Source organism: Schistocerca piceifrons, chromosome 1 (genome assembly GCF_021461385.2).
Source record: "Schistocerca piceifrons isolate TAMUIC-IGC-003096 chromosome 1, iqSchPice1.1, whole genome shotgun sequence".
In the NCBI taxonomy this organism is placed as follows: Eukaryota; Metazoa; Arthropoda; class Insecta; order Orthoptera; family Acrididae; genus Schistocerca; species Schistocerca piceifrons.
The window spans coordinates 171505926-171533708 of record NC_060138.1 but is presented as its reverse complement, the minus strand read 5'-3'; the positions used below and the strand labels follow the sequence as shown (position 1 = coordinate 171533708).

Here is a 27783-nt window from a genome sequence, read left to right as displayed (position 1 = left end):
CAAAGGTTTGCGAGCGTCCTTGGCAGGCTTAAGGTATTCCTGTATCTTCCTGGTGGGCTTGTAAATTACGGTAATATTCCGCTTTGTCAAGATCCTCCCTATTCTTTCCGTTACATTTTTAACAAATGGCAGGAAAACCTTAGATTTTGCAGTAGCCTGTACGTCAGTATGATTTCTGCGTGGCTGCCTCAACGTACGTTTTATTTCGGCAGACGAATATCCGTTCTTCATTAGTGCACTGTGGAGATGTTCCATCTCAGCATCGAGCAACTCAGGTTCACAAATATTTCTAGCTCTGTCCGCTAACGTCTTGATAACACCCCGCTTCTGTTGTGGATGGTGGTTCGAATCCCAGTGCAAATAACGGTCTGTGTGTGTGGGTTTGCGGTATACTGAGTGTCCAAAACTACCATTTTCGTTTCTAAAAACAAGCACATCGAGGAAATGTAATTTGCCGTCTACCTCCTCCGCCATTGAAAACTGAATTCTCGAGTTTATGCTGTTTAGATGTTCATGGAACCGGCTTAGTTCCTCCCTACCATGTCTCCACAGCACAAACGTGTCGTCCACGTATCGGAACCATACATTTGGTTTTTTGCTGGCAGTACCTAAGGCCTGTTCTTCGAATTTCTCCATAAAGAAGTTTGCAATTACGGGACTTAGGGGGCTTCCCATAGCCACGCTATCCGTTTGCTCATAAAACTGTTCATTCCACTTGAAGTATGTGGTCGTCAAACAACACTTAAACAGTTCTAATATATCGGTAGGAAAAATTCGATCCAGCTGTTCCAATACATCATTAAGTAGAACCATGGTAAACAGTGATACCACATCGAAGCTGACCAATATGTCCTCCGGCTGGACCACTATGCCATTAAATCTGCTGATGAAATGTGTCGAATTCTTTATATAAGAGTCCGAACAGCCCACATGTGGTTTCAACAGCAGGAGTTTTAAGTAATATAACTGTGGGTGAGAGAAGAGCTTTAAAACTCCTGAATGACGACAACAGTATTTTGGTTCTCCCAGCTGACAAAGGAAGCGCAACGGTGGTTATGGATCTGGCCGACTATCAGAGTAAAATTACTGATCTATTGGATCAGCAAGCATATAGGAAGCTGAATAAGGACCCCACTAACAAAGTTCTCAGAACTGTGTTGCGGTTAATAAAAAAGTCCTCCATTGAAGAGAGTGTACAGAAAGGTCTCTGCAATTCGGTTGCGCTACCACCGAGGCTTTATGGATTGCCCAAAATTCATAAAGAAAATGTGCCGTTAAGACCGATACTAAGTGCCATTGATTCGCCCACCTACTCGTTAGCCAAGTTTTTGACTACGCTGTTGAAACCACATGTGAGCCGTTCGGACTCTTATATAAAGAATTCGACACATTTCATCAGCAGATTTAATGGCATAGTGGTCCAGCCGGAGGACATCTTGGTCAGCTTCAGTGTGGTATCGCTGTTTACCATGGTTCCACTTAATGATGTATTGGAACAGCTGGATCGAATTTTTCCTGCCGATATTTTAGAACTGTTTAAGTGTTGTTTGACGACCACATACTTCAAGTGCAATGAACAGTTTTATGAGCAAACGGATGCCGTGGCTATGGGAAGCCCCCTAAGTCCCGTAATTGCAAACTTCTTTATGGAGAAATTCAAAGAACAGGCCTTAGTTACTGCCTGCAAAAAACCAAATGTATGGTTCCGATACGTGGACGACACGTTTGTGCTGTGGAGACATGGTAGGGAGGAACTAAGCCGGTTCCACGAACATCTAAACAGCATAAACTTGAGAATTCAGTATTCAATGGAGGAGGAGGTAGACGGCAATTTACATTTCCTCGATGTGCTTGTTTTTAGAAACGAAAATGGTAGTTTGGGACACTCAGTATACCGCAAACCCACGCACACGGACCATTATTTGCACCGGGATTCGAACCACCACCCACAACAGAAGCGCTCGCAAACCTTTGGAAAAAGCTGGAGTGTATAGGATCCCATGCAGCTGTGGTGATGTTTATGTGGGTACAACTAAAAGAACTGTTTCTAAACGTTTGGAAGAGCACAAGGGAAATTGTAAAAGAGGAGAAACAGAACAATCAGCTGTTGTGGAGCATGCTTTCCAGCCAGGGAACCACAATATTCGTTTCGAGGAGACGCAAGTACTAGCGGCCACAAGCGGATACTACAAAAGGCTCTACAAGGAGGCAATCAAAATCGCTAAACATCCAAATAATTTCAACAGAAAGGAGGAGGGCGCGAAATTAAACGGTATATGGATGACAGTGTTAAAGAAGATGTGTACCACCCGTCCACTACTGGGTGATGGCAACGGCGATCGACGGCGACGGACAGCGGCCATTTGCACTGACGTTTTCAAAACACGTGACGTCATACCGCGGCGCGGGAGCTCGCGGACATGGAATTTAGCGGCAGTCAGTAGTGAGCCAGTGGGTGTGTTGGACCTTCCATCGACCTACAGACCCCCTTGAAAATGTCTCCCGCAGTCGGAGACGAAACGTTGGGAATTGAGGCAAAATTCATCAACCGACCACGGCATAACAGCCTGGATAATTATAATGGACATGAGTCTTTTTGTTGTGCCTATTTGCGACTCAGTATCTCCCCTAAATGGCGAGTAGCAACTATCCTTTTCATAATTCCATCCTAGATTTTTCATTGTTTTCTTTCTCTTTTTCATTTATAGACTTAGGAGAGAAATGGCATTTGTGATCATATACTGGGAATTTTTGTGTTATGTGATCAATCGGTGTACACAGTGAATGGTTAGTCATGTTCGGTAGTCATTTAGTAGTAGCTTCATTTCAGATTTTACTTTGCATATGTGATAATTTTCTCGTAAGGTTAGGAGGCATCTTTTATTATATATTCTAACTATTTTCTTGTCTTTCTCTCTTGTAGTAGATTTGTGATTACATTTTCTTCAAGGTTCTGCATGATTCTTCTATGGATGACTCCTGCAAAGGCTGCTACAAATGTAACAGGTATCTAATTAGGGCCATATAAGTTCATAATGCTGAATAATTGGATATCCCAACAGTTTTGTTCAATAAGGATGATAAAGCAATCAATAAGCTGAGTTTGTACACCACTTATTTTAAAAGCTTTCTTTATATACTCTGATAAAAGTCCCATTTTGAAACATAGTTTTAATCTCCCATGAATTTTCACAACAATATCCTCTCTGCTGTCTAGTGAAAGATCATTCTGAAAATAAACCACACACTGTGGTGAAGCCACTGTCAGTAATATTATTTCTCTTGAAGAATGCTTGGCCAGCAAAGTATGCACGAGAGCTATAGATAAATTTGGAAAGTAGTAGAGAGGTATTCGTAGGTTTAATGATAGGTAAGCGTGCATGTCTAGATTGCTCAGTTGGTATGAAAAGTAACTTTACAGGCAAAGTTCCAGGTGCAAGTCCCAGTCAAACAAACAGCTTTAATTTATCAGAAATTTTCATAATAGTGTGCATTCCATTGACAAAATAATCTTTAGTCTGCACGGTTTTTATCATTTTCCACGTTTTCAGTGCTCTGACACAATGACAGACTGCCAGAATGAAAATACATAGTTATCAGGAATAAATAGGAGAAGAAAATCCAATCAGTCTTGCAACTTCCAAAAAATGTGTGTTTCTTATGAAGTTTCCCATACCAACTTGTTTATGTTTTATTTATCTCATCAATCTTTACATGTCCTATCACAAAACCTCAGTGAAAATCTGTACTACTTTCTATGCAACAAGCTTGGCCTTACCACAAGGATTCACCTATGTTCTAAGTACAATATACCACTAAAGTCTCCACAGAAATGAATGAAATTTAATAAATGTATCACTTATCAATTTATTTCCTTGTGAGCAGCAGAAAAAGGAACAATGAAATAACAATACCTCAACAGAAAATGCTCCTTGGGCTACGAATGTTGCCTCCATTGTTATTCCAAAGGAAACTTCTCCAAGGCATGCCTGACATGTTTCATCTTTTTGTACTGCATGTCTTAATATTTTGGCAGTTGCTGATGTGATTGATACATTAGCTATCAGGCTGCGAGCATTATGCACAATGCTTCCATCCAGATGAACCTCTCCAGCAGTTGCATGAATCAACCATTCGGGAGACTCAGCACGCAGAAGTATTGTGTTTACATTGTATATATGGACAGCCATGAACTGTTAAAAGAATGAGAATACTTTAAAAAATAACACAATAAGTGTTCGCACAATTAAACAACATATTTTACATCTGAAAGCTGTATTTCTTGAAGTGAGTATATGAACGATGTATGTAAAATGTTGAGGTGACTATCACCAAAATTATCATCATCATCATCATCATCATCATCATAATAATCATAATCATGATTATCGTTATTATTTCATATAATCTCCAGCTGCTGAGTCTTGGCATTTGGCTGTTAATGGATGCCTTTGGGAATATAATAATATAACAGTGTTTGAAGAGAGTGACCCGCAGCACAAATGCTGCAGTGGATGCTGCAGACGGTTTCTCCTCTCAATGATTCTTCAGTCTCTAGGGAAAAAAAATCGTAGAAATAGAGATTTACAGCAGGCTGAGTAACGAAGGTGCTATAGTGCCTCCCAGGCCTACTTCCATAGTATGTCATCCAAATATCCGACAAATGGCATCCGGCACTGTCACAGTGAACTATTGACAGCAATTTTTGCCGAGTTTAGGAAGTTTGCTTTTACTTTAGCAAATAGCAGACTGTAGATGGTACTGCAGGTATTCAGCACACAAGACAGCATTTACTTTTGTTTCTTGAGCACTTTTCTCCTATTGCCTTTTCATTTCAGTGTGAAGCATGTAGCAAAAGTTTAGTTAAATACAACAGCAATCTGATTAAACAATGGAAACTAAAGGTAGGAATGTCAAAAATGTAGGGAAAGTAGCAATCCACTTTTTCCAACAATAACAATCCAAATATTGGTTCACTTTCTTAAAAAAAAAAAAACAGTCACAGGTCATTGTACATGTGTGTGTTATTTAACATTTAGTAAATGTATTCTTGATGTAACTGATCCTTTGTGTAAATAAATTGCAGTTACAGCATCAAGCATTCAATTTTTTTTAAAGATATTTGGCATCCAATTTGTGAACGTCCTGAGTTTCTTGCAGATGATTTTGAGCATACTAAAGATAATTTAAATTTCAATGTATTGGCTTTTAAGTTTTATGGTAATCATATTTCAGATTAGGCTGCTAAACACAAATTTGTTGCATACTGGAGTGACACTGACTAGAGATATTGGCACTATTGAATAGATTTGTGTATTGGCGTGCAGTTGTTGAAAGAGAAGCAAACCATCATTTATTGCTATTGTTAAGGTATTACCACCTGCAAAAGTATAAGTGGCTAACCCTCTGCCACAACCTTTCCATTTTTCCCACTTTTGGACTAGGTGATTTTAATAGGTGTTTGAGACTTTGAAATTCTCTCATTACTGTAGCAGTGGAGTGTGTTGTAGACGTGTCTCTCTTGCGACATATCAGTGTATTTATATATATTCTGAGTATTCCATAATCCTGATGTATAACAATTTTTAAGCAGTCATTCAAATCTATCACAAATTCAATAATGCATACAGAATACAATATTTTTATCATTTGCCACTGTTATTATTCTTAAGTGTTTCTTAATAGCAATGCCACTTCAAAAAACATGATTTCTATATACTGGTAGAAAGTAAAAAATTAGTAATTTAACAATGAAAGAAGTGAAAAATAGTTTGTTGAAATTATAGCTGCCAAATTTCAAGAGGCTACTAATATGTGGAGATATCACCCAAGTCCAACCTTATTCTGATAACTTTATACACACTTGAAAATGAACAGTGTCTGAAATTAGTAGTGCAAATAAAGTAATTGAAAACACAGCCTGGTGGAATCATGTCTTTTCAAATTTATTGTCCCCTCTTCCCCCAAAAGAAGATGAGGTAGCAGAATTGTTGCTACAATACTCTTAGATGGTACTCAGTAATGCTGGCGAAGAACTAAAAACACTTTTAATTGATTTGCTTGGAGACAAAATTAATTTAAAACAAATTTAATGATGAATGATATACCCAGATTTATCATTTATGGAAATAGTGATCCAACAATTACAAGTATCATTCACATATTTTCATAGAATAATATATTGAATTAAGAGTTCATCAACTGTATTAAAATCTAAACTATAAATATTCAATGAATTATCTTAACAAAGGCAAATTCTGTGAAACTGACTACAAATTACTGTTATTTTGCTACAAATAATATGGCCTAATTACTATGAATTTTAATTTAAAAATACTGTCTTAACTAAATTGCATTGTGTGTTTATTGTAACTGCAGAGCATTACAAATATTAAAATCAAGTATTAAAAAGGTGGTAGAGAACTTCAAGTACCTGGGAAGCATGATTGAAAGTAAGGGGGGAAATGCCATGGAAATAAATGAAAGGTGCAGAAAAGCAGGGCAGTTCTACAAATGCATTAGGGGGCTTATTTGGAGCAAGGAGGTACCACAGAAATCCAAGGGAATTATATACCGAACCTACTTTGTCCCCATATTGGCATACGGAAGTGAGACATGGGTAATGCACAAAAGCAACAAAAGTAGAATACAGGCTAGTGAAATGAAGTTCCAGAGGAGCAGGTTGAGTGTAACAAGACGAGACAGATTGCTAAATGTGTATGTGAGGGAAAGACTGAAGGAGGAACCAGTACAGGACAGGATAGAAAAATCAAGACTGCAGTGGTATGGAGACATGAAGAGAATGGATGAGGGAAGAATTCCAAAGAGGATGTTTGATCTGCAACTGGAGGGGAAGAGGCCCACAGGAAGACCAAGAGATAGACGGGTGAAGGGAGTGAAGGAATGTGTGACGAGAAGAGGAGAGAACTGGACGAAGGTGAAAGAGGGGGAATGGTGGAAAGACAGAACACGATGGAGAGGCTTGTGTTCCCGACAGACCCAGCCAGTGGCTGGAAACTGTCCAAGATGTTGATGATTAAAAAGGTGGAAAAAACTTGAGGTATGACTTATCTTTTTCCCCCCATTTAGACCTTTCCCTAAGCAAAGTCTGGCTTCTGACTGCAGCTTATTTGACAGACATTTTGTTAAAAAAATCAACAGTTTAAATTTATTACTTCAGGGACCATACACAATACTGTGTAACATGCAAGATTGAATTGAATCGTTCATTAAAAGCCTTGTTGCTTGGGAAATCTGTCTAAATTAAAAAAACAAATTAGGTGCTCCAATAATCTTCACTATTTCTTAGTAGAAATTCATTTTAATTTGGATGAAAATGTCAAGAATAAAATTATGCACCATTTGAAGGAATTTTGAAAAATTTCAATGACTATTTACCTGCTCTATCTAGTAATAACAAATGGATCCACAATCACTTGGAATAGACAATAAATTTGGATTCCACATGAAGTGTAAATTGAAATGAGCAGCTACTCAAAACTTCCAGTGACTAAATTACAGAAAATAAATCTTTGTAACCGATAAGTTTCTGCTTAAGCTTAGAGATGAAGTTTCCAATGCTATCAAATAAAGCGGTAACAAGTTTATTACGTGTCTCGTCCACATATCTGTGAGAAAAGGCGTTTCCTACTTACATGTATATAACAAATAAATCCAGAAACAAACTTTACAGTGAAAGTAATTCGAGACTGTCTTTACCTTCTGTTGTTCCTCGTTTCAAAATTATGTCACATGCAAAGCTGATGGATCCTCCTCAAAGAATTCCAAGGAAGGGCTGAGACAGTTAATTCCATAACGAAAACTTGTAGATTGACAGAAAAGTGTAAAATACATTAATATTGCATACTAGACCTACCTACTATCCAAAAGCTTCATCAGCACTTTTGATGTGGCTACAGGTGAAATGTAAAGCACTACAAAGGCATTAGGCTATTAAACCATTTCCGCTGAATTGAATCACTTCCATGTTACAATCAATACATTTCTGTGTAACAAACATTGTTTTACATTATGCATTATTTTTCTTTGTAAAGGATGAAGAACACTCTGTTCCTAGCATCTCAAACCTTCACGATTCTCAAAGAAATGCAGACGATTCAGGAAGCAGTTTTGCATGTGTGTGGCCAGCCATTCCTGCCTTCCCTGCAGTGTCTCTTTCCTTGTTGCATCGAGCCCTGTTGACACTAGGGCTTAGCCAGGTACCCGAACGTCCCATGTGCCTTGATGGCACATTGTTGCCAATGCACTCTGTTGCTGGTACAGTTCAGGTCAGCTACCTGCAGTGCGGGCAACCAGACGGATCAGCTGGCCACAGCCAGGCTTGGCCGGGTAAACGTGGTACAATGCATGGCTCTGCACCTCACCCCCTAGGTAATTCTTCTTTCTGGGAAGACATTTTTGTGATGTTCAGAATTCAACAACCCCTAATTATTGTTCCCTCTATCTGTCCAGAATCCTTTCCTTATCTGTTAGTGTATCCCATCCTTATCATTAATAACTAATGCCTCATTTCTTTGAATGGTCCTCATTTGTTTCACCATCAGAGACATTTTTCTGCTGTCAAATATTGTATTTGGCTTCTCTACTTCATTAGTCATATTTGTCAAGAATTTTTTTTCTCTATCCTCAGAATGCTGTTTTTTTCTCTTTATATGCTCTACACTGTTTCTTGCTCTTCTGCACAATTTTGATTCTAGCATGAGAGTTTGTCTTGCTCTCTTCCTGGTTTTTACAGCATGTTCGCATGTATAATTGAACCAATTCTTACTCGTTATTGGCATTAGGCTTACAGTGCTCTTTAAACATTCCCATTGACCGTTAACATTTGCTTCATTACAGCATTCTGATGCCAGGACTTCAAATTTGTTACGCACTCTGATATTATACTGGTGACACAACTCAGGATCCATAAGCTTCTCAGCATCAAACTGTCTATCAGCTATCTTTTTCCTCTTTCTTTTATAATATAGCTGTACCTGGTAGTTTGCTGGTAGCTAGTTAATGGTCTGTGTCTGCATTAGCCCCTCTGTAATGTGTCATCTACTTCTTGTAAGTCTCATCTGTAAGAATATGATAAATCTTCTGGGGAAATACAGGTCACTTTGTGTATCCATTTGTGGGGGGAAAGTCATCAAGCTTACTCCAAGTTTCCAGCTGAGCATATTTTTAATAAAGCTTTATAATGATCAAACACAATCGCTTGAAATTCATGCAGTTATATCCATTCCTACAATACTGTTTGTAAACTCTGTAGATCTTTCTTTAAGCTTTAAAAATAATTACTTTTGTTTTCTGTATCATTTTAGACATCTGATAATGGTTGAATGGCCAAAACTGTTGGTAACAACAAATAAAAAGATGTTATAAAATTAGCTACCTGTTTGGTAATGAAACTTTTGACATGTTACCAACTCTTCACTTCAAGAAATATTAACTCTACTTGTGAAAAGTGGGCAACTATCTCTCCTGTCTTGGCTATTTTGTTTGAACAGTGGCATAAGTAACAGAATTGTATTTATAAGCTACTTGTGCCCTTAATCTACACAAAATCCTTCTTTTATTTACATATACAACAATTTAACATAGTTATAAACAGATAACATTAATATAGTGAAAGGAGGCTTGCCTGCAGAGGAAGCTGTGATGGTTGAAATTAAGTTTTGCAGAGCAGCCATAACACCCACTCACTCTTTTGGTAGGTTTCACTCTACATTACAAGGGCATCATCAGAATCTCTGAATTTTAGAGTTTAAAGTATGTTTTGGGCACCACAAATAAGTTGGCTGTATCATTGTACAGCCAACTTAATAAATGGTGCTGGCAATGTAATCAGCCAAACACTGTATTTTAAATTGTAAATTCCAGAGATTTTGATGGTGCTGTTATACTACTATACAGTGAAACTGGTTAATAAAACCTACTGAATGCAACCATAGCTGTCCTGAACACCTTAATTTAGACAACATTAATTTAATATTGCAACTCTTCATATTGACCAGCATCAGAGGAGCTCCAATTTAAAAGAAAAGATGGGAAGAAGGAAGAAAGGAAGGATGTAATGGAACATTTTTATCACAGCTGCAGTATTATTCACAAGAGATGTTTATGCTAGGGGTCAGCATTTCTCATCACAAAGGTGGGGAACATTGCTGATAAATTAGGAGCACACACAGGATATAATACTAAATTCAATGTTTAATGCAACCATTTATGAAGGACAAGCTGATGGACTGAATTCATTCCAATGTAAAACATTTGTAACACTTGACAAAAAAAGGTGCAGCATCCAGAAAGGAAGAATGAAATGAGATGAGATTTTGCAGGTTGATAAGGTATGTGATGATGTTTCAGTGAGTACAAAATCATCAAGTCCAGTTTACAAACAACTTGACGGTACCAGCTGGCTTATCAGTATGGCACTGTACCCTCCCTGACCTTGATGCATGCACCACTTCATTTGGGACTGGTGTTATAAAACCATGTCCTTTTCTAAGTCAAGCAGGTTCACAAATCTCACTGGTCATTGATACTCTGGATATTGTCACAGGGACAGAGTTGACGTATGGGTCTGTCCCACAGATATTCTATAGGGGACAGATTTGAGGATCTTGCTGGTCACAGGACTACTCCAATGTCAAGCAGTTTGTAGGGATACATATAAAGTGTGGGCGAGCATTGTCTTGTTGAGAAATGGCATAGAGATACAGCCTTAGGAGAAGTAAAGCATGAGGATTCAGGATGTCTGTGACTTACCATTTTTCCACCTGATTTCCCTCAATCACTACCAGACTTGACCTAAAGTAACACCGAATGGCTCCTCACACCATGACGTCACGAGTTAACACTGTTATTCCTCTCCAAAATGTTGAAAGAATTAGGCCTATTCTTCAGGTCGCCACAACATTTACTGATGACAGTCATCCAGAGTTGTGTAGAACCACAATTCATTGCTGACCACAATGCGACGCCATTCATCAGCACTCCATACTTACGTGTCACAGCACCATTCAAACACAGTCATTTATGTTGTAGCACTAATGGATACCCAGATATGGGATAGTAATTCCATATTCCTCCTACTGCTAGACTCTGACCAATGGAGCACGATGACATAGAAAGCTGCAGTGAGTTCTCAGATAATGGGCACAGATGTAACGGTATTACGATGTGCTTGGTGCACAATATGGCAATCATTCCTTGTGGTGGTCAATACGATTGGCTGGAACCTGGACACCAAGTATGTCTGTCCTGAGATTGCCAATCAGTCCAGTATCAGGTCACAGTCACATACAATGCCCTATAAATCTGGATATTGTTCAATTTCACCAGCCGTCCAAACGGAGACCCACAATGAGGCCCCTTGCAAGCTCTGTCATGTGCTTGCTGTCTGACACAAGGCACAGCATCTCTGTATCTTTCACAGTGATCACTCAATATCTGATGCCGTTCACACCCATTATTCTAGTTGGGTTCTTTGGGGAAGTAGATTAGACATCAAGGTCATCGGTCTCATCGGATTAGGGAAGGATGGGGAAGGAAGTCGGCCGTGCCCTTTCAAAGGAACCATCCCGGCATTTGCCTGGAGCCATTTAGGGAAATCATGGAAAACCTAAATCAGGATGGCCGGATACGGGATTGAACTGTCGTCCTCCCGAATGCGAGTTCAGTGTCTAACCACTGCGCCACCTCGCTCGGTCGTTATTCTAGTAACAACACTAAACATAAACAATGCCAATGAATTTTGGTGGTCATTCTATCCATCACACACACACACACACACACACACACACACACACACACACACACAGAGAGAGAGAGACAGAGAGAGAGAGAGAGAGAGAGAGAGAGAGAGAGAGAGAGAGACCAAACCTCACTGCATCATTTTTTGATCACAAAGATTAATCTGTGACAACTGTCATTTGAATGTTTTCTTTCATGTGAAACACTGCTTTATATTCCTGGCTGCTTTTTTATATGATTTTATTTGTTTTGTGTTTGTCATAGCAAGAAATTCTGTAGAGCTTCCTATACTCCCTACATCACTTTGCTATGCCTATTCCAGGCTGTTTATTTATTCTTATGCTTTTGAAAGAACATACAGTATTCAAATGTTAAAAATTTGATTGGTTCTGATCCAACTTGCCTGTTGTCCCTACTTTAACTATGATATGAACAATATTATGAAAAGGATAGATTGCAACTCAGCATAAAAATGACACACTTAGTTGCAGACAACCACAACAAAAGGCTGTTACACACAGAGCTTCTGGCCATGGGTTTCTTCAGAAAGGAAGAGAAAAAACATACAATGATATAAGGAGGCACACCACACTCATACATGACCACTCTCTCTGGCTGCTGGGGCCAGAATGCAATGGTGTCGCGTCAAGAGGAAACAGCAATCTGTAGTGGGGCGGGGAAAAGGGGAGGGGGATATTAAGATATCATCCCATTCTCAAGCTAGAGTAACCTACTGTCCCCACATCCTAAAGCCAACAATAGTTTCCACCCTCTCTGTCCTATCACTTCCTCCTGATTCACATCCCCCCCCCCCTCATTGTGCTCTGCTCTCTGTCAATGCCACTCGTCATTTCCCCTCTCTGCTTCTCTCATTTTCTGCTCCCCATTCCCCCCACCCCCACCCTCCCCAACACCGTGCCAGGCAGCCTCGTCTGGCCAACATCAATTCCCTGCACACTCAGTCCACTTGTGTAGAAGTGTGCACATATCCCCCCCCCTCCACCCCCCTGAAGATGGCTTTGTGAAAAGCTCAGTTTGTAACAGTCTTTATTGTTGTGGCTGGTTACAACTCAGTGTGTTGTCTTTACATTGAGAAGTAATCTATCCTTATCATAATAATATTGATATTTCAACCTGGAATTTCCACTGTTTGACAATATTTCCTTATCAAGTTTTTTTTTATTTTATTTATTTTTATTATGAATATATACATCATAATTACACATATGGAATGTTGTACAATGAAATTATGGGAACAAAGTACACTGATTGTACCTGTGCAAATGTAATTATCACCGGAGGAATCTTCTTATTGCAGAAGTTGGGGCTTTCACTCTCCCCTTTAGAAAGATGAGCTTTATTTACTTTATCACCTTTAACGTCACTGCCAAACACATCTTTATTTATGCGTACATCTTTTATTACTACAGAAATGAGTTTGGTAACTTCACTGCTGAAGAAACTGCTGCGGAAACCAACTTCATCGATGTGCTGGAAAAAGAAAAAGACAGATCAAAAATGCAGACAGGCAAGTAGCAATCTATTTGATATTCATAAATGTTACACAAGAGATTAATATTATCCACAGTAAACATATTTCTAGCTAAATCTGAATCACTAATATATGTACATATGCACAAAACCTTTCTCCAGGAAGAAACTGAAATTTTAATATACTATGTTCTACTGAAAGATTCACAAAAAAGGTACACTTTTCCTGTTGAAGACAAATGAGCAGCTGTGAGGCTGTGCTACAGGGGCTCACAAATGTTGAGTACCAGTAAGGATGCAAGGAAAGAAAAACCACATTAACATTTGCTATTTATTGTGTAAGATAGGAAAAAAAGATAAAATATAAAACTTTAAGGGAGGAAAACTTTTTAAAGAAACAGCAACTCCGTTTGCATTACTATGATAGCTGAATTTGAAAAACCAGCCACTACAGACAAACCTGCAATACTTATATGTGTTAAAAAGATTGACTTAGGTGAACTGAACACTTAGTGATGTTCAAATTGCTGTACATAGATGAGAAAGACATTAACGACCAAGTGTTTATTTGATTAACAAATGAGAAGGTAAAATAGCAAAGTGTTCAGTTGTGGACAGTGCTAAATCACATTGCAATGCCGCCCTAATGAATGTGAAATTTGTCTTTTTGCTTTCAAACACTACTTCACACTGCCCAGCCCTTGAATTGGGAAACTATTCATAATCGTAAAGTTTTTTGTTGGCATAAAGTGCCACCATATATGCCTATGAACAGTACAATCTACCAGTGTATTGACCATGATCTGTGGATATCCTCTGCATTTAGACAAGTCTCTCCGACTACAGCTGTTGCCATGTTTATATTAGCAAATGATGTTTTGAAATATGTTGACAAGAAAACACTGTTAATTGGTGTATTCTGTGATTTTGCATTGCTCACTATAGTGTCAAAGGACAGGTGGGCGACTGGCTAAAATCTTACCTACAAGTCAGGCAGCAAAAAAATAGTTTTAGATTTAAAAAGGGGAATAGGAAACAGTGTCTGGGAACAGCATTTGTGGAGTGCTACAGGAATTTGTTCTTAGTCTCCTACAATTTCTAACATACTGTAATTATCTACCCTTTCTCTCCACCAGTGCTAGCAACTTTACAATGATTTCTGATGAAATAAGCATCGTGATTGACAACAAAATATCTGGCACCCTAAAGACTGCCCTTTGCTTGCAGATATTCTGAAATGATTCGCAGTAAATTCACAAGTAATAAACACCAGCAATATTCTATTCGTTCCTCAGCAGAAGAGCTGACATGAGATTGTTACTGCTCACAAAAGTCAGCAGAAAAGTGAATACATTGTTCAAAATTCTTAAGTGTGCCAACTTCCTCTCAATCTTGTGAAGGCTGTGCTTAGCAACACTTGCCATATTGGAGATATCACAGTCTCAAAACTTGACTATTTTGTTTATTTACACTCAAGTGTTACAGAAACATGTTCTGGATATGGCCGTACCAAGGACCTAGCAAGATAGGCTCCTGCCAAGGGCACAGGCATGGACTGGGTGCAAAACCTGACCATGTGGCCAGTTTTTTTAAAAAAAATGTGGTCTAAGAAGTAAAGTAGAGAAATATATGAATTTTCCTATACCTCGTGTTCCTGTCATTTCTTCCAATGAGAAGCTCTTCCTCATCCTGCGACAGCAAATGCATGCTGTTGTCACAGCATCATTTCGATAAGGGAGTCTGATTAAGAAAATTACTATTACCAAACATATATGTATCTCTAATGGGGTTTCCATGGCAACAGTACATTTGGTTCACACAGCTGCCACTTACACAACTATCTCATGCTCAACAATGAAGCTCTTGTTGCAACTTTGCTACAATATTGTGGGATCTCATTTGTCGATGAGAAGGTGTTGAAGCAATACATTCCACATTCCACATAATGCTACTTGACTGAAGGCATCTGATTATTGCCGACTAAGGACTAAAGCAGGACTCTTTGAGCTAAAGTGTTTTTAAAGTATTTAACAGAATAATAAGTGCGTACAAAATAAATCTCGGATATACCAAAAATTTTTATGTGACTAATTTCCCGTGAAGAAACACCAGAAATGAAAGCTCTGTCTTATGCTCGAAGATGTGTATTCTGATGCCAAATAGAGCAGAGCTATAGTAGCTAGTTAAAGTAATAGCTACTTTCAAGTTCTATGTGAAAGAGCAGATAAAGTGCACTGACACAACTTCCCATATGAATATTTCAAAGGTTTCTTCAAAACATTGGTTAAGATATGCTTATGTGACTGCAGTATCATGGGTGAAAGCAGACTAACATCTTGCCCACATGATGCAACACAGCTTGTAAACTTGACCCCAGTGACATAATCAATGAGTTTTCTTCAGTCAAAATAAATAAATGCAAAATAAAATTACGATATAGCTAATAATAAAGCCGTGAAATCATCGTATCGGTCTGTTCATATATATATGAACATGATAACCTCCAAAACTTATAGAGGAATTTTCATGGGGTTTTCGCAGGTAATTTGAGCGTAGCTTGGGGGAATGTACAGTCTATTTCTTGAATCATGGAAGAAAAAGGATATCATATTTAAAGTTTTATCTAAAATCATCAAACCTGTCTGTCTGAACACGCTAATCTCCAAAATTACTAGATGAATTTTCATAGGGTTTTCACGTGTAACTTTAGCATAGCTTGGGACAATATACAGGTTTTATTCTATTAAAATTGAACTTGAACATGCTAATCTCCAAAACTACTAGATGAATTTTCATGGGGATTCAAAAGGTAACGTAAACATAGCCAGTTACTACTTCATATCTAAGAATTCATCTATTGAGTAGAAGGAGTTGTCATTCAGAAATTCTTTAAATTTGCTTTTAAATGTTGGTTGGCTATCTGTCAGACTTTTAATTCTATTTGGCAAATGACCAAAGATTTATGTGGCAGCATACTTCACTTCTTTCTGTGCCAAAGTGAGATTTAATCCAGAATAGTGAATATCAGCCTTTCTTCTAGTGTTGTAGCTATGCACTTCGCTGTTATTTTTTAATTGGGATGGGTTATTAAAGACAAATTTCATAAGTGAATAGATGTATTGTGAAGGTACTGTGAATATCCTGAGTTCCTTAAATAAATGTCTGCAAGGTGATCTTGGGTGGACTCCAGCTATTATTCTGATTACACGCTTTTGTACAATGAATACTTTCTCTCTTAATGACGAATTGCTCCAAAATATGAAGCCATACGAAAATAGTGACTGAAAATAGGCATAGTAGGCTAATTTACTGATATGTTTATCACAAAAATTTGCAATAACCCTAATATCATAAGTAGCTAAACCTAACCGTTTCAGCAGATCATTGATGTGTTTCTTCTAATTCAATTTCTCATCGATGCAGACACCCAGAAATTTTGAGTATTCTACCTTAGCAAGAGACTTCCATTCATAGTCTATATTTATCAATGGTGTTATGCCATTTACTGTGCAGAATTGTATAAACTGTGTTTTTTCAAAATTTTGTGAGAGTTCATTTGCAGAGAACCACTAATTAATTTTTCTGAAAGACATTATTTGCAATTTCCTCAGCTGATTCTTGCTTCTTGAGTGTGATTACTATACTTGTATCATCAGCAAAAAGAACTAACTTTGCATCTTCATGAATATAGAGTAGCAAGTCGTTAATATATATTAAGAACAATAAGGGTCCCAAGACTGAACCCTGTGGGACACCAGACTCTACTGGTTTTTTTTTTTTTTTTTTTTTTTTTTTTTTTTTTTTTTTTTTTTTTTTTTAGACTATCTGTACTGTTTCCAGAATGAGATTTTCACTCTGCAGTGGAGTGTGCGCTGATATGAAACTTCCTGGCAGATTAAAACTGAGTGCCCGACCGAGACTCGAACTCGGGACCTTTGCCTTTCGCGGGCAAGTGCTCTACCATCTGAGCTACCGAAGCATGACTCACGCCCGGTACTCACAGCTTTACTTCTGCCAGTATCTCGTCTCCTACAAGCCAAACTTTACAGAAGCTCTCCTGCAAACCTTGCACTCCTGAAAGAAAGGATATAGCGGAGACATGGCTTAGCCACAGCCTGGGGATGTTTCCAGAATGAGATTTTCACTCTGCAGCGGAGTGTGCGCTGATATGAAACTTCCTGGCAGATTAAAACTGTGTGCCCGACCGAGACTCGAACTCGGGACCTTTGCGTTTCGCGGGCAAGTGCTCTACCATCTGAGCTACCGAAGCACGACTCACACCCGGTATTCACAGCTTTACTTCTGCCAGTATCTCATCTCCTACCTTCCAAACTTTACAGAAGCTCTCCTGCGAACCTTGCAGAACTAGCACTCCTGAAAGAAAGGATATAGCGGAGACATGGCTTAGCCACAGCCTGGGGGATGCTTCCAGAATGAGATTTTCACTCTGCAGCGGAGTGTGCGCTGATATGAAACTTCCTGGCAGATTAAAACTGTGTGCCCGACCGAGACTCGAACTCGGGATCTTTGCGTTTCGCGGGCAAGTGCTCTACCATCTGAACTACCAAAGCACGACTCACGCCCGGTATTCACAGCTTTACTTCTGCCAGTATCTCTTCTCCTACCTTGCAAACTTTACAGAAGCTCTCCTGCGAACCTTGCAGAACTAGCACTCCTGAAAGAAAGGATATAGCGGAGACATGGCTTAGCCACAGCCTGGGGGATGTTTCCAGAATGAGATTTTCACTCTGCAGCGGAGTGTGCGCTGATATGAAACTTCCTGGCAGATTAAAACTGTGTGCCCGACCGAGACTCGAACGCGGGACCTTTGCCTTTCGCGGGCAAGTGCTCTACCATCTGAGCTACCGAAGCACGACTCACGCCCGGTACTCACAGCTTTACTTCTGCCAGTATCTCGTCTCCTACCTTCCAAACTTTACAGAAGCTCTCCTGCGAACCTTGCAGAAGTAGCACTCCTGAAAGAAAGGATACAGCGGAGACATGGCTTAGCCACAGCCTGGGGATGTTTCCAGAATGAGATTTTCACTCTGCAGCGGAGTGTGCGCTGATATAAAACTTCCTGGCAGATTAAAACTGTGTGCCCGACCGAGACTCGAACTCGGGACCTTTGCGTTTCGCGGGCAAGTGCTCTACCATCTGAGCTACCGAAGCACATTTCAGTCTATCTGGAAAAATTCCCTGTTTCAGTGAGCTACTACATATGTGGCTGAGAATCCCACTTATTTGTTGGGAACAAGCTTTTAGTACTCTGTTGGAAATGCCATCAATTCCACGTGAGCTTTTACTTTTGAGTGAATTTATTATTTTCCTAATTTCAGTAGGAAAGGTGGGTTGAATTTCAATTTTATCAAATTGCATAGGTACTGCCTCTGTCATATATTGCCTTGCATTTTCGAATGAATAGCTGAAACCTATTTTCTCTACAGCACTTAAAAATGATTAAAAGTGTTTTCTACTTCTGACTTCTTGTTAACAAACTTTTCATTGCGTTTGTTAGAAATAAAGTCTTCCTGTGCTCTCAGTTGCCCTGTTTCCCTTTTCACAATATTCCAAATTGTTTTAGTTTTATTATCAGATGTGCTAATCTCAGACATAATGCACATACTTCTGAATTTTTTAATAACTTTTCTTAATATAGTGCAGTAGTTTTTATAATGTTTCATTGTTTCGGGATCATTACTCCTCCTAGCTATAAGATACATTTCTCTTTTCTGTTTACAAGATATTTTTATCCCTTTAGAAAGCCATGGCTTTTTACATGGTTTCTTAAAACTATATTCTATCTTCTTTGGGAAACTGTTTTCAAATATACGCACAAAGGTATCATGAAATGGGTTAAATTTTAAATTAGCATCATGTTCCCTGTACACCTCATCCCAGTCTATCTGTTGCAAGCTTTCCCTAAAATTTTGAAGTGTTAAATTGTTAATGGAACGCACTATTTTGGAGGACTGTTTTGCATTACTGTATGGAGCTATATCATATACTGTAGCTAGCTGTGCATCGTGAGCAGACAGAACATTCTTAACAGGAAAAGTTTTTATTTGATTGGATTTATCTTGGTCTATGAAAACGTTATCTATCACTGTGCCACCCAAGAAGGAACATCAATAACTGATGTCAAATTTTAACATATAAGGCAACTCCTCTCTCCATAGTGTCTCTACTTACATGTGCTGAAAGCTTATATCCACCTACATTTACCATTTCCATACCTGTGACTATATGATGTTCAGACAGGCATAGTACATCTACTCCACCCTCAGTTTCTAAATCTTCTATACAAACAAGAAGCTCATCTACTTTGTTTTTTAATCCCCTGATATCCTGATGCAATATATTAACATTATTTTTTACTGTGCTTTTATGTGATTGTGACATATTAACATTATTTTTCACTGTACTGTTATGAGAATTTTGTGATATCTTCACATCACTAGTACCTGCCTGTCTGAACTTTTCATTAAGCATAATTTCAATCAATGTAGGCTGATTGGATACTGATCTTAGCCTAAAAAAGTACTCCCTTGAGTTTCAGTGCCCCGCCCCCTTAAGATCTTGCTATCATCCCAGCCAGTTTACCCTTCCATTTCCTATTGAGATGCAGGCCATGTCTTGTGCAGTCCCACCTACCAACCACCATCAGCAGGAACCAAACCTATGGCTGACAAAGTAGCTGCCCAAAGCTGCTGATCTAGCTCCATATTGACCCTCCTGACAGAGCTGTTCAACTGGGGTCAGTCATACCACATGAAAGCGGGAACCATGCCAACATTTGTATGGTTCGTTGCAGATGCTTTTTTGACCAGGTCACACTCAATATTGTAGCCCTGGTCCCTATCAATACTGTTTCCTGCTGCCCCCACTACCACAACATGATCCTGCTTTGTAAAACCTTTGCAGAATGGTCCTACATCTTCTATCACTTGGCTAAGACATCTGACCTGGTACCTTGTCACCTAATTTTTCCTGCAAAATCTGGACCATACCTCTTCCATGGCTACTACCCAACAACAGAGCTTTCCTCCTACTTTCTACTTTTTTTTTGCAACAGTTGGTTTCCTAGTGAAAGTCTGTTGAGTGCTGACTACACTTACATCTACTTGAGCCTCTTCCTTAGCTGACTGAGATAGCAAGGCAAATCTATTGTTTGTGTCAATAATGAAACTGTCTGATACTGTTCTCTTTCTGTGGCCACTGTTCCTCGCTACCACTTCCCACCTGTCTTCACCCTCCTCCCCCCTTAACCTCATGATTCCTATGCCACTACATTCACCCCAATGAAACCATCTGCCACAACAGCTGCACAGAACCCCAGAACTGACTTTCCTACAGCAGCTCAAACACTTCTCGCTCATGGTTGTTTACAATATTTTTTACAAAATTTATCTAGGCAATAACAGTAATATTCTATTAACTACAGATCACAAAAGCCACTAAAGTTATGTGGAACACTAATATATGTGTATACTATTAATATAGTAGTGTAATGCAGTTAAACTAACGTTAAAAATCAAAACTTGTATACCCAAAAAATTAGGCCAAATATCATGTATGTGCAATACGTACTTTACACATTTTGAATGGAAATAAAAGATAGAACTTAAAACCTTTAGTTCCCCAAGTAGGTACGGTACTACTATATATATGTGTAATGAAAACAACCTAAATTCTTCACTTAATACTTAAAGAAATGTCTTAAATTTGTATGTAATTTAATCAAAATCAGATCCTGGAAAAAATTGTTTTTTAAATTTTATACGTGTCTGCTCAACTTAGTAGTTTGGCTGTTTACCGAAGTGACAGCATAGTACAGCAAAGAACCTATACATGACACCATTAGTTCTGTAGTCACCAAAGAGTCAACAGATAGTGCTTTTAGTTTTTTACTCCAGTAATAGACATATTTTGGAAGTTTATCTCAGTGACAGAATTAAGTGCTTCTATCTTTTCTTTACTCATTCACTAACAGTGAATTTACTTAGATGGGGCATATGGATTTATGGATTTCACTTTGTGTATTAAAAAGTTACCAAAATTGCTTTACTTCTTTTGATAGGTTTTATTCGTATTTCATTTCTTGACTAGGAAAAATTAATTTTTGGGAAACGTTATCCTACGTGTGTTCCACTTCCACTGGCTGAGGTACAGAACCCTAAAAAGTGATGGTATGTCCTATGGGTTCTAAAGCTTTACATTTAGAATCATATATTACCACCAGGGGAAACACAGATTCCACCTAAAGAAAAATTAAAGAGAGCTTGGGAGAAAAGAGAACTAAGAGCTGAGACAGAAAACCAGTCCTATGCAAAGAAGGAAAAGCTGAAAGGTGGAAGAAGTATACAGACACTCTATACAAGGGAGATATACTTGAGAACAATATTATTGAAATAGAAGAGGACATAGATGAAGAGGAGATGGGAGATATGATAATGTATGAAGAATTGGACAGAGCACTGAAAGACCTAAGTCAAAACAAGACCCCGGAAGTAGGCAACATTCCATTCGAACTACTGATAGTCTTGGGAGTGCCGGCCATGACAAAACTCTTCCATCGGGTGATGAAGATGTATGAGGCAAGCAAACTATCCTTAGACTTATGGAAGAATATAATAATTCCAATTCCAAAGAAAGCAGGTGTTACAGCAGTGAAAATTACCAAACTATCAGTTTAACAAGTCACCATTGCAAAATGCCAACAAGAATTCTTTACAGAAGAATGGAAAAACTGGTAAAAGCCAACCTTGGAGAAGATCATTTTGGATTCTGGAGAAATGTAGGAACATGTGAGGCAATACTGAACCTACAATTTCTCAAAGAAGACCATTTAAAAATAAGGCAAACTTATGTATACAGGATTTGTAGACTTACAGAAAGCTTTTGACTTTGTTGGCTGGAATACTCTCTTTCAAATTCCAAAGACAGCAGAGGTAAAACACAGGAAGCGAAAGACTATTTACAATTTGTACAGAAAGCAGATGGCAGAGTTGAGGGGCATGAAAGGGAAGCAATGGTGGAGAAAGGAGTAAGACAGGGTCATAGCCTATCTCCAATGTCATTCAGTCTGTATACTGAGCAACCAGGAAAGGAAACAACAGAAAAATTTGGAGCTGGAATTAACAAAATAAAAACTTTGAGGTTTGCCGAAGACATTGTAATTCTGTCAGAGAGAGCAAAGGACTTAGAAGAGGAGTTTAATGGAATGGACAGTTCTTGAAAGTGGGATATGAGATGAACATCAACAAAAGCAAATGAGGATAATGGAATGCTGTTGAATAAAATCAGGTGATGCTGAAGGAATTAGTTTATGAAATGAGACACTCAAAGTAGCAGATAAGTTTTGCTATTTGGGCAGCAAAATAACTGATGAATATCGAAGTACAAAGGATATATAATGTAAACTGGCAATGGAAAGAAAAGTGTTTCTGAAGAAGAGAAATTTGTTAACATCGAGTATAGACTGAAGTATCAGGGAGTCTTTTCTCAAAGTATTTGTATGGAGTGTAGCCATGTATGTGAAACTTGAATGCTAAACGGCTTATATAAGAAGAGAACAGAAGCTTTTGAAATGAGGTGCTCCACAAGAATGCTGAAGATTAGCTTGATAGATAATGTAACTAATGAGAGGGTACTGAATGGAATCACGGAAAAAACAAATTTGTGGCACGACCTGATTAGAAGAAGGGATTGGTTGGAAGAATACATTCTGAGATATCAAGGGATCACCAATTTAGTAGAGAAGTGTGGGGAGATTTAAAATCGTAGAGGGAGACCAAGAGATGAATACAGTAAACAGGTTCAGTAGGATGTAAGTAACAGTATTTACTCAGAGACGAAGCTTGCACAGGCTAGAGAAGCATGGACAGATGCATCAAACCAATCTTGAAACTGAAGACGACAACGACGATGATCACCGCCGCTGCCGCCGCCGCCGAAGCCACCATCGCCGCCACCACCACCACCACCACCACCACCACCACCACAACAACAACAACAACAACAACAACTGCTATAGGTAGGCCATGCACCTATACAGCCTCCAACCCAAACTACATCCCAGTTACGCTGGGATGTAATTTGGGTACTTTTCAGTCTGCTTCCTTGCAGAAGGTATTTGTCAGTTGCCGTAGCACACTCAACCACCCAATGATGATCAAAATGTCAGCAGAGGTTGCTGGCAGCCCAAACCTCTTTCTTGTGCCAGCCACATGATATGAAGCAAGACTGGGTGTATCCTTGCACTGAGGGATGTACTTAGGGCGGCATATGGATTCTGGGCAGCGAGTTCCAGCCAAGCACCGAGTGAGCTTACTTGTTATGGTACAATTACCGTCCAAAGCCAGCCACCTCACCCTGGATCCTGCAGTGCAGCCTCTCTACAGAACAAGCAGTCCTGACAGGAAGACTGTTTCTTGACGTCATACTCTTTCTGTGACCGCCTGTCATTTGGCCTCGCTGGACATAGAACATTCTTCCTTGAAATTTAGTCTCTAACTGTTCCTTAGCAGACTGTGTTGTCAGATTTAGAATTTCTATCAGACTGTCACTATCCTGAATGTGTTCTGAACTTGGAACAGATTTAGTTATTTTTCTATGTTGCTCAAAAACATTACTCCAACAGTGTTTATCTGAACTTTGTTAAGAACTTATGATCAGAGTTATTTTCCCACTTTAGTATAGTGTTTTTCTCTGTTGTTTTACAGCAGTTCATCAAGTATCGATTATCTGTTTTTTCTCAACCAAAAATTTACCTTGGTTGTTTCCCAGATAACTTTTCCCTTGAAAATTAAAATTTCACTTGCCTACAGAGCTTCAGGACTGATCATTGTAATGGCTAACCATTGTATGTGTGGACACACATTTTTTGCTATAGATGTCATGCGTTTTCCTGTAGGCTTTCTTGAGTTTTTGCAATCAAGTCTATTAGCTTCAGTCTCTAGCCCCATTTCTTCTATAACCTCATTGAGATACTTTAAGTGTTTGACCTTTTTTTCTGCTGTGTTCATGTTTAATTTATGAATGTTAAATTTATTACAGATGTGTCACACATAAGTGCAATTTATTTGTTCAACATAACATAAGCAATTAACTACAACTGCAAGAAGCTTCTATGTCTCATTTGTTTGTAGCTCAAAGTGAGCACAAAGAATGAGATACTTTACATTGATCGCATAAAATGTATCAGATGATTCACTGTACACATCACTCCCCGCCAAGTGTCAATGACATTTGGGACTGATACATACACAGCATCCAAAACAATTTGTGACTTGATGTTTACCTGGAGGCACCAACTGTGGCTGTGTGGAAGATGAGTGTGTCCAGTGTCCTTGTGGAATCAGCTGAAGGTTGTATTTCTATGTTAGCTGCTGTCTCTGAACCAGTGCATGTCTCAGGTGGCGCACAAGGTGGCTCAAGTCTGTCAATGGATACTATGACAGAAGAACAACTGATATCATCATTAAATGTTTTGCCATGTCCTTCTAATACTGTGAATAGATAATTGTATGGCGGCTGGAGGGGTTTTCCAACAGAATCATGTCACACAAAAACTTGTTTGCAGGAATGTAAGCCACAGAAAACGAATGATTGCTGGGTACAGTGTTCTTCTGAAACAACAGCATGGAGCTTGCAGATACGTGCCTGAAGATGTTGCACCAGGTCCAAGGCTCCAATAACAATCTTTGATGTGTTTGTCAAGAACTCTCTCAATAATCTAAGTGCTTGTGCATACTCTAATTTAGCCACTGTTGCACAAAGATTTTCTTTGAAACTGAGGCCTAATGGAACAACAGGGAGGCTTTCAGTCCAGTCTTCTGAGTCATGGCATCTGAGTAACGCCTTTAATACTGATGGAGCTGTTCCTTGTGATGATTAGCAGCAGGGTGGTAAACATCCAGTGATGTTGATGTGGGTGTTAACAAAGGACTGATTCAGTGAGGTGAAAGTACTGAATGGACTGTAATGTGTTGAGTTATTTTGCCACACTGATAAACATTGCATTAGTAAAAAAATGTCTCGCTATTGTTCTTGAAGTTTGGAAATAAATAAATACCTTCCTCACAAGCCGTACAGTAGCTCGTACTCCTAGTTGACATAGGTTGTGAAGAAAAGAAACTGCTTGCTTGTGAAAATGTGCCATAATTAATGGTTGTGCTTGTGGCACTGATATTTCACAGTATATCATTAGGAGCTCAGTATTCAAATATCTGAGATCTGTACAAGTGACAATGTTTCAGGGTATGCTTTCAGTTCACTGTCTCCTTCCTGGGCATTAGCAGGTGCTACAAAGTCAAGTTCCTTTGAGATAGTGTCATTATTGGTGTGGTGATGCCTTACCTGGTTTCTGACAGAAAATAAACACAGGTAGCTGACGGTTTGTGAGAAGTGTAAAATGGTACCTTGAAGCACGAGCCAAAACTTTTTGGTTGAGGCATATGGTTCTTACAGCACATGGTCATACACTGACAAATTTGGTTGTGAAGGTGCTAATTTTTTTGCTGAAGAAAGCTAGGTGTTTTCAGTAGTGTTTCTCTTGATGTTATTACACAGCTCAAATCACAGTTGATGACACATCCACTGTAACTGCGAGAGGTGTGTCAGCAAGAAGATGGGCTAAAAATGCAGACTTCACAATAGCAGCATTTACTTTCACTAAGGATGCTTTCTTTTCAGCAGTCCACTTTAGTATATCTCCAGATTTAGGTCAGCCTTTTAGCATTTCACATGGAGGTGTTGCCAACAAAGTATGATTGTGCACAAAAGTCTATAAAAATGTAGATTGTAGTGAGCTGAGGAAACTGAAAAATTGCTTTCGTTCTCTCTTGAAGCAGCAGGATTCCTTGTGTATTGATAATGTACCCTAAGAATTTTTCTTTCAACACTCCGAAGGCACATTTTTGTGGATTAATCCCCAAACCGTGTTCTTATAGTCAAGCGAACAGTTGCTACAGGTGTGCTAGATGTTCTGCCTCATTAGACTTTACTAGTAGGTCTTCAGTGTAGACATAACAGAACTCCACGTGTCCAGTTACTTCATCCATGTAACATTGGGAAGTATGGGTGGCACTGCACAGTCCAAATGGCATTCACACAAATTTGTAAAGGTGAAATGGAAGGCAAACAGCAGTTTTGGGTATATCTCCTAGTGCAATTGGTACTTGATAAAAATCACAGACAATGTTGGCTGTGGAGAAAAGTCTTATCAGGAATGTGCGTAGCAAAGTCTTCAATATGTGTCTTGAGATAATGATTAGCTATTGTTCTTGCGTTGAGCTGAAGACAACCATGACAAGGGTGCCACCCATTACTTTTCTTAGAGACAATGTGGAGTGGAGAGGCACAGTTACTATTTGAAGGGCGACAGATCCTTGTGCTGAAACAAAAGAGAACTATTGGCTTTCGATCTTTAGATTTTATGGTTGCATGCAACGAGACTGTGCATTCACTACCAGTCCTGGCATGGTGGGCTATTTGATATACCATTGAGTTTATTACTAGTGCTGGAGTAGGCGATGGACAGATGACTTCAGGGAACTGATGAAATGTGTTGTTGTATGGTGAATGACCTGCAATCACTTTGATGCCAGCACAGTTGGTATAGCTTAGGTATCCATGGCTAGATAACTATGTTTTAGAGTCAAGCAAGCATCAACTGCAAAAACGTATCTGGAAAGAGGCTGTAAAACGATAAGAAATCTGCTGCAAAAATCAAGTACAGCACATCAGCAACAACAAACCTCCATAGGAATTGATGTCAAAGACTGCAGTTTAGAAGTAAGTTGATGTAGCTGTAAATCTTAATGGAAGATCAATTCACAGTATACAGGTAACTGCCATTGATATTCCAATGTGGAAGATGAGAAGAAGGGTAAACTGAGAGACCAGTATCAATGAGAAATTTTAGTTTGGTAGAGTGCTCTACTAAGAATAGTCTATGTCTGTCTTGCTTGAAATCAGTTGCTGGCATTCCTGGTTCCTGAAATGTTTCCTTTGTCACGGAGTAGTTGACACTAGCAAGCTACAACATCAAATGTTTTGAGATATCTACAGATATTCTCATCAGTTGGTAATACTTCTTTCTGATGAGAGAGAGTAGCTGTTGCAACTCATCTTTGGGGTGTAATATTTTTGGAACCACAAACCACTTACACAGTCCAGCTCGTTGTGTTAGCAGCAGTTTCAGAGAAGTTTCTGTTCTGGTGGAGATGGTTGCGATGCCCATATACAAAGGGCGTTGGGAAAGTCCGTGCAAAAATAAAAACTTCTTACGTGTTTGGGTTAAACTTTTTTTATTTTTCGACATAGTCTCCTTTTAGACTTATACGCTGTTCTAATGTGTTGATCCCTTCCGAATCACAGGAATTTTCCAAGTCTGCAAAATAGCTATTAGTTGCTGCACTCACCTCCTCATTTGAATAAAATCTTTGTCCCGCCAGCCATTTCTTCAAATTGAGGAACAAATAGTAGTCCAAGGGAGCCAAGTCTGGAGAATAGGGGGGATGCGAAACA

The 27783-nt window shown here is 39.0% G+C and overlaps 1 protein-coding gene across 1 annotated transcript in view; it reads right to left on the bottom strand.

The window, feature by feature from the left end:
* Positions 1 to 27783, bottom strand: part of LOC124786712 (protein KIAA0100) — a 329777-nt gene that overhangs the window by 280524 nt on the left and 21470 nt on the right. The window contains exons 3-4 of the mRNA XM_047254285.1: positions 13036 to 13251; positions 3915 to 4193 (exon numbers count right to left, since the gene is read on the bottom strand). Coding sequence (XP_047110241.1) covers positions 3915 to 4193; positions 13036 to 13251 — 495 coding nt within the window. The remainder of the gene's footprint in view (positions 1 to 3914; positions 4194 to 13035; positions 13252 to 27783) is intronic.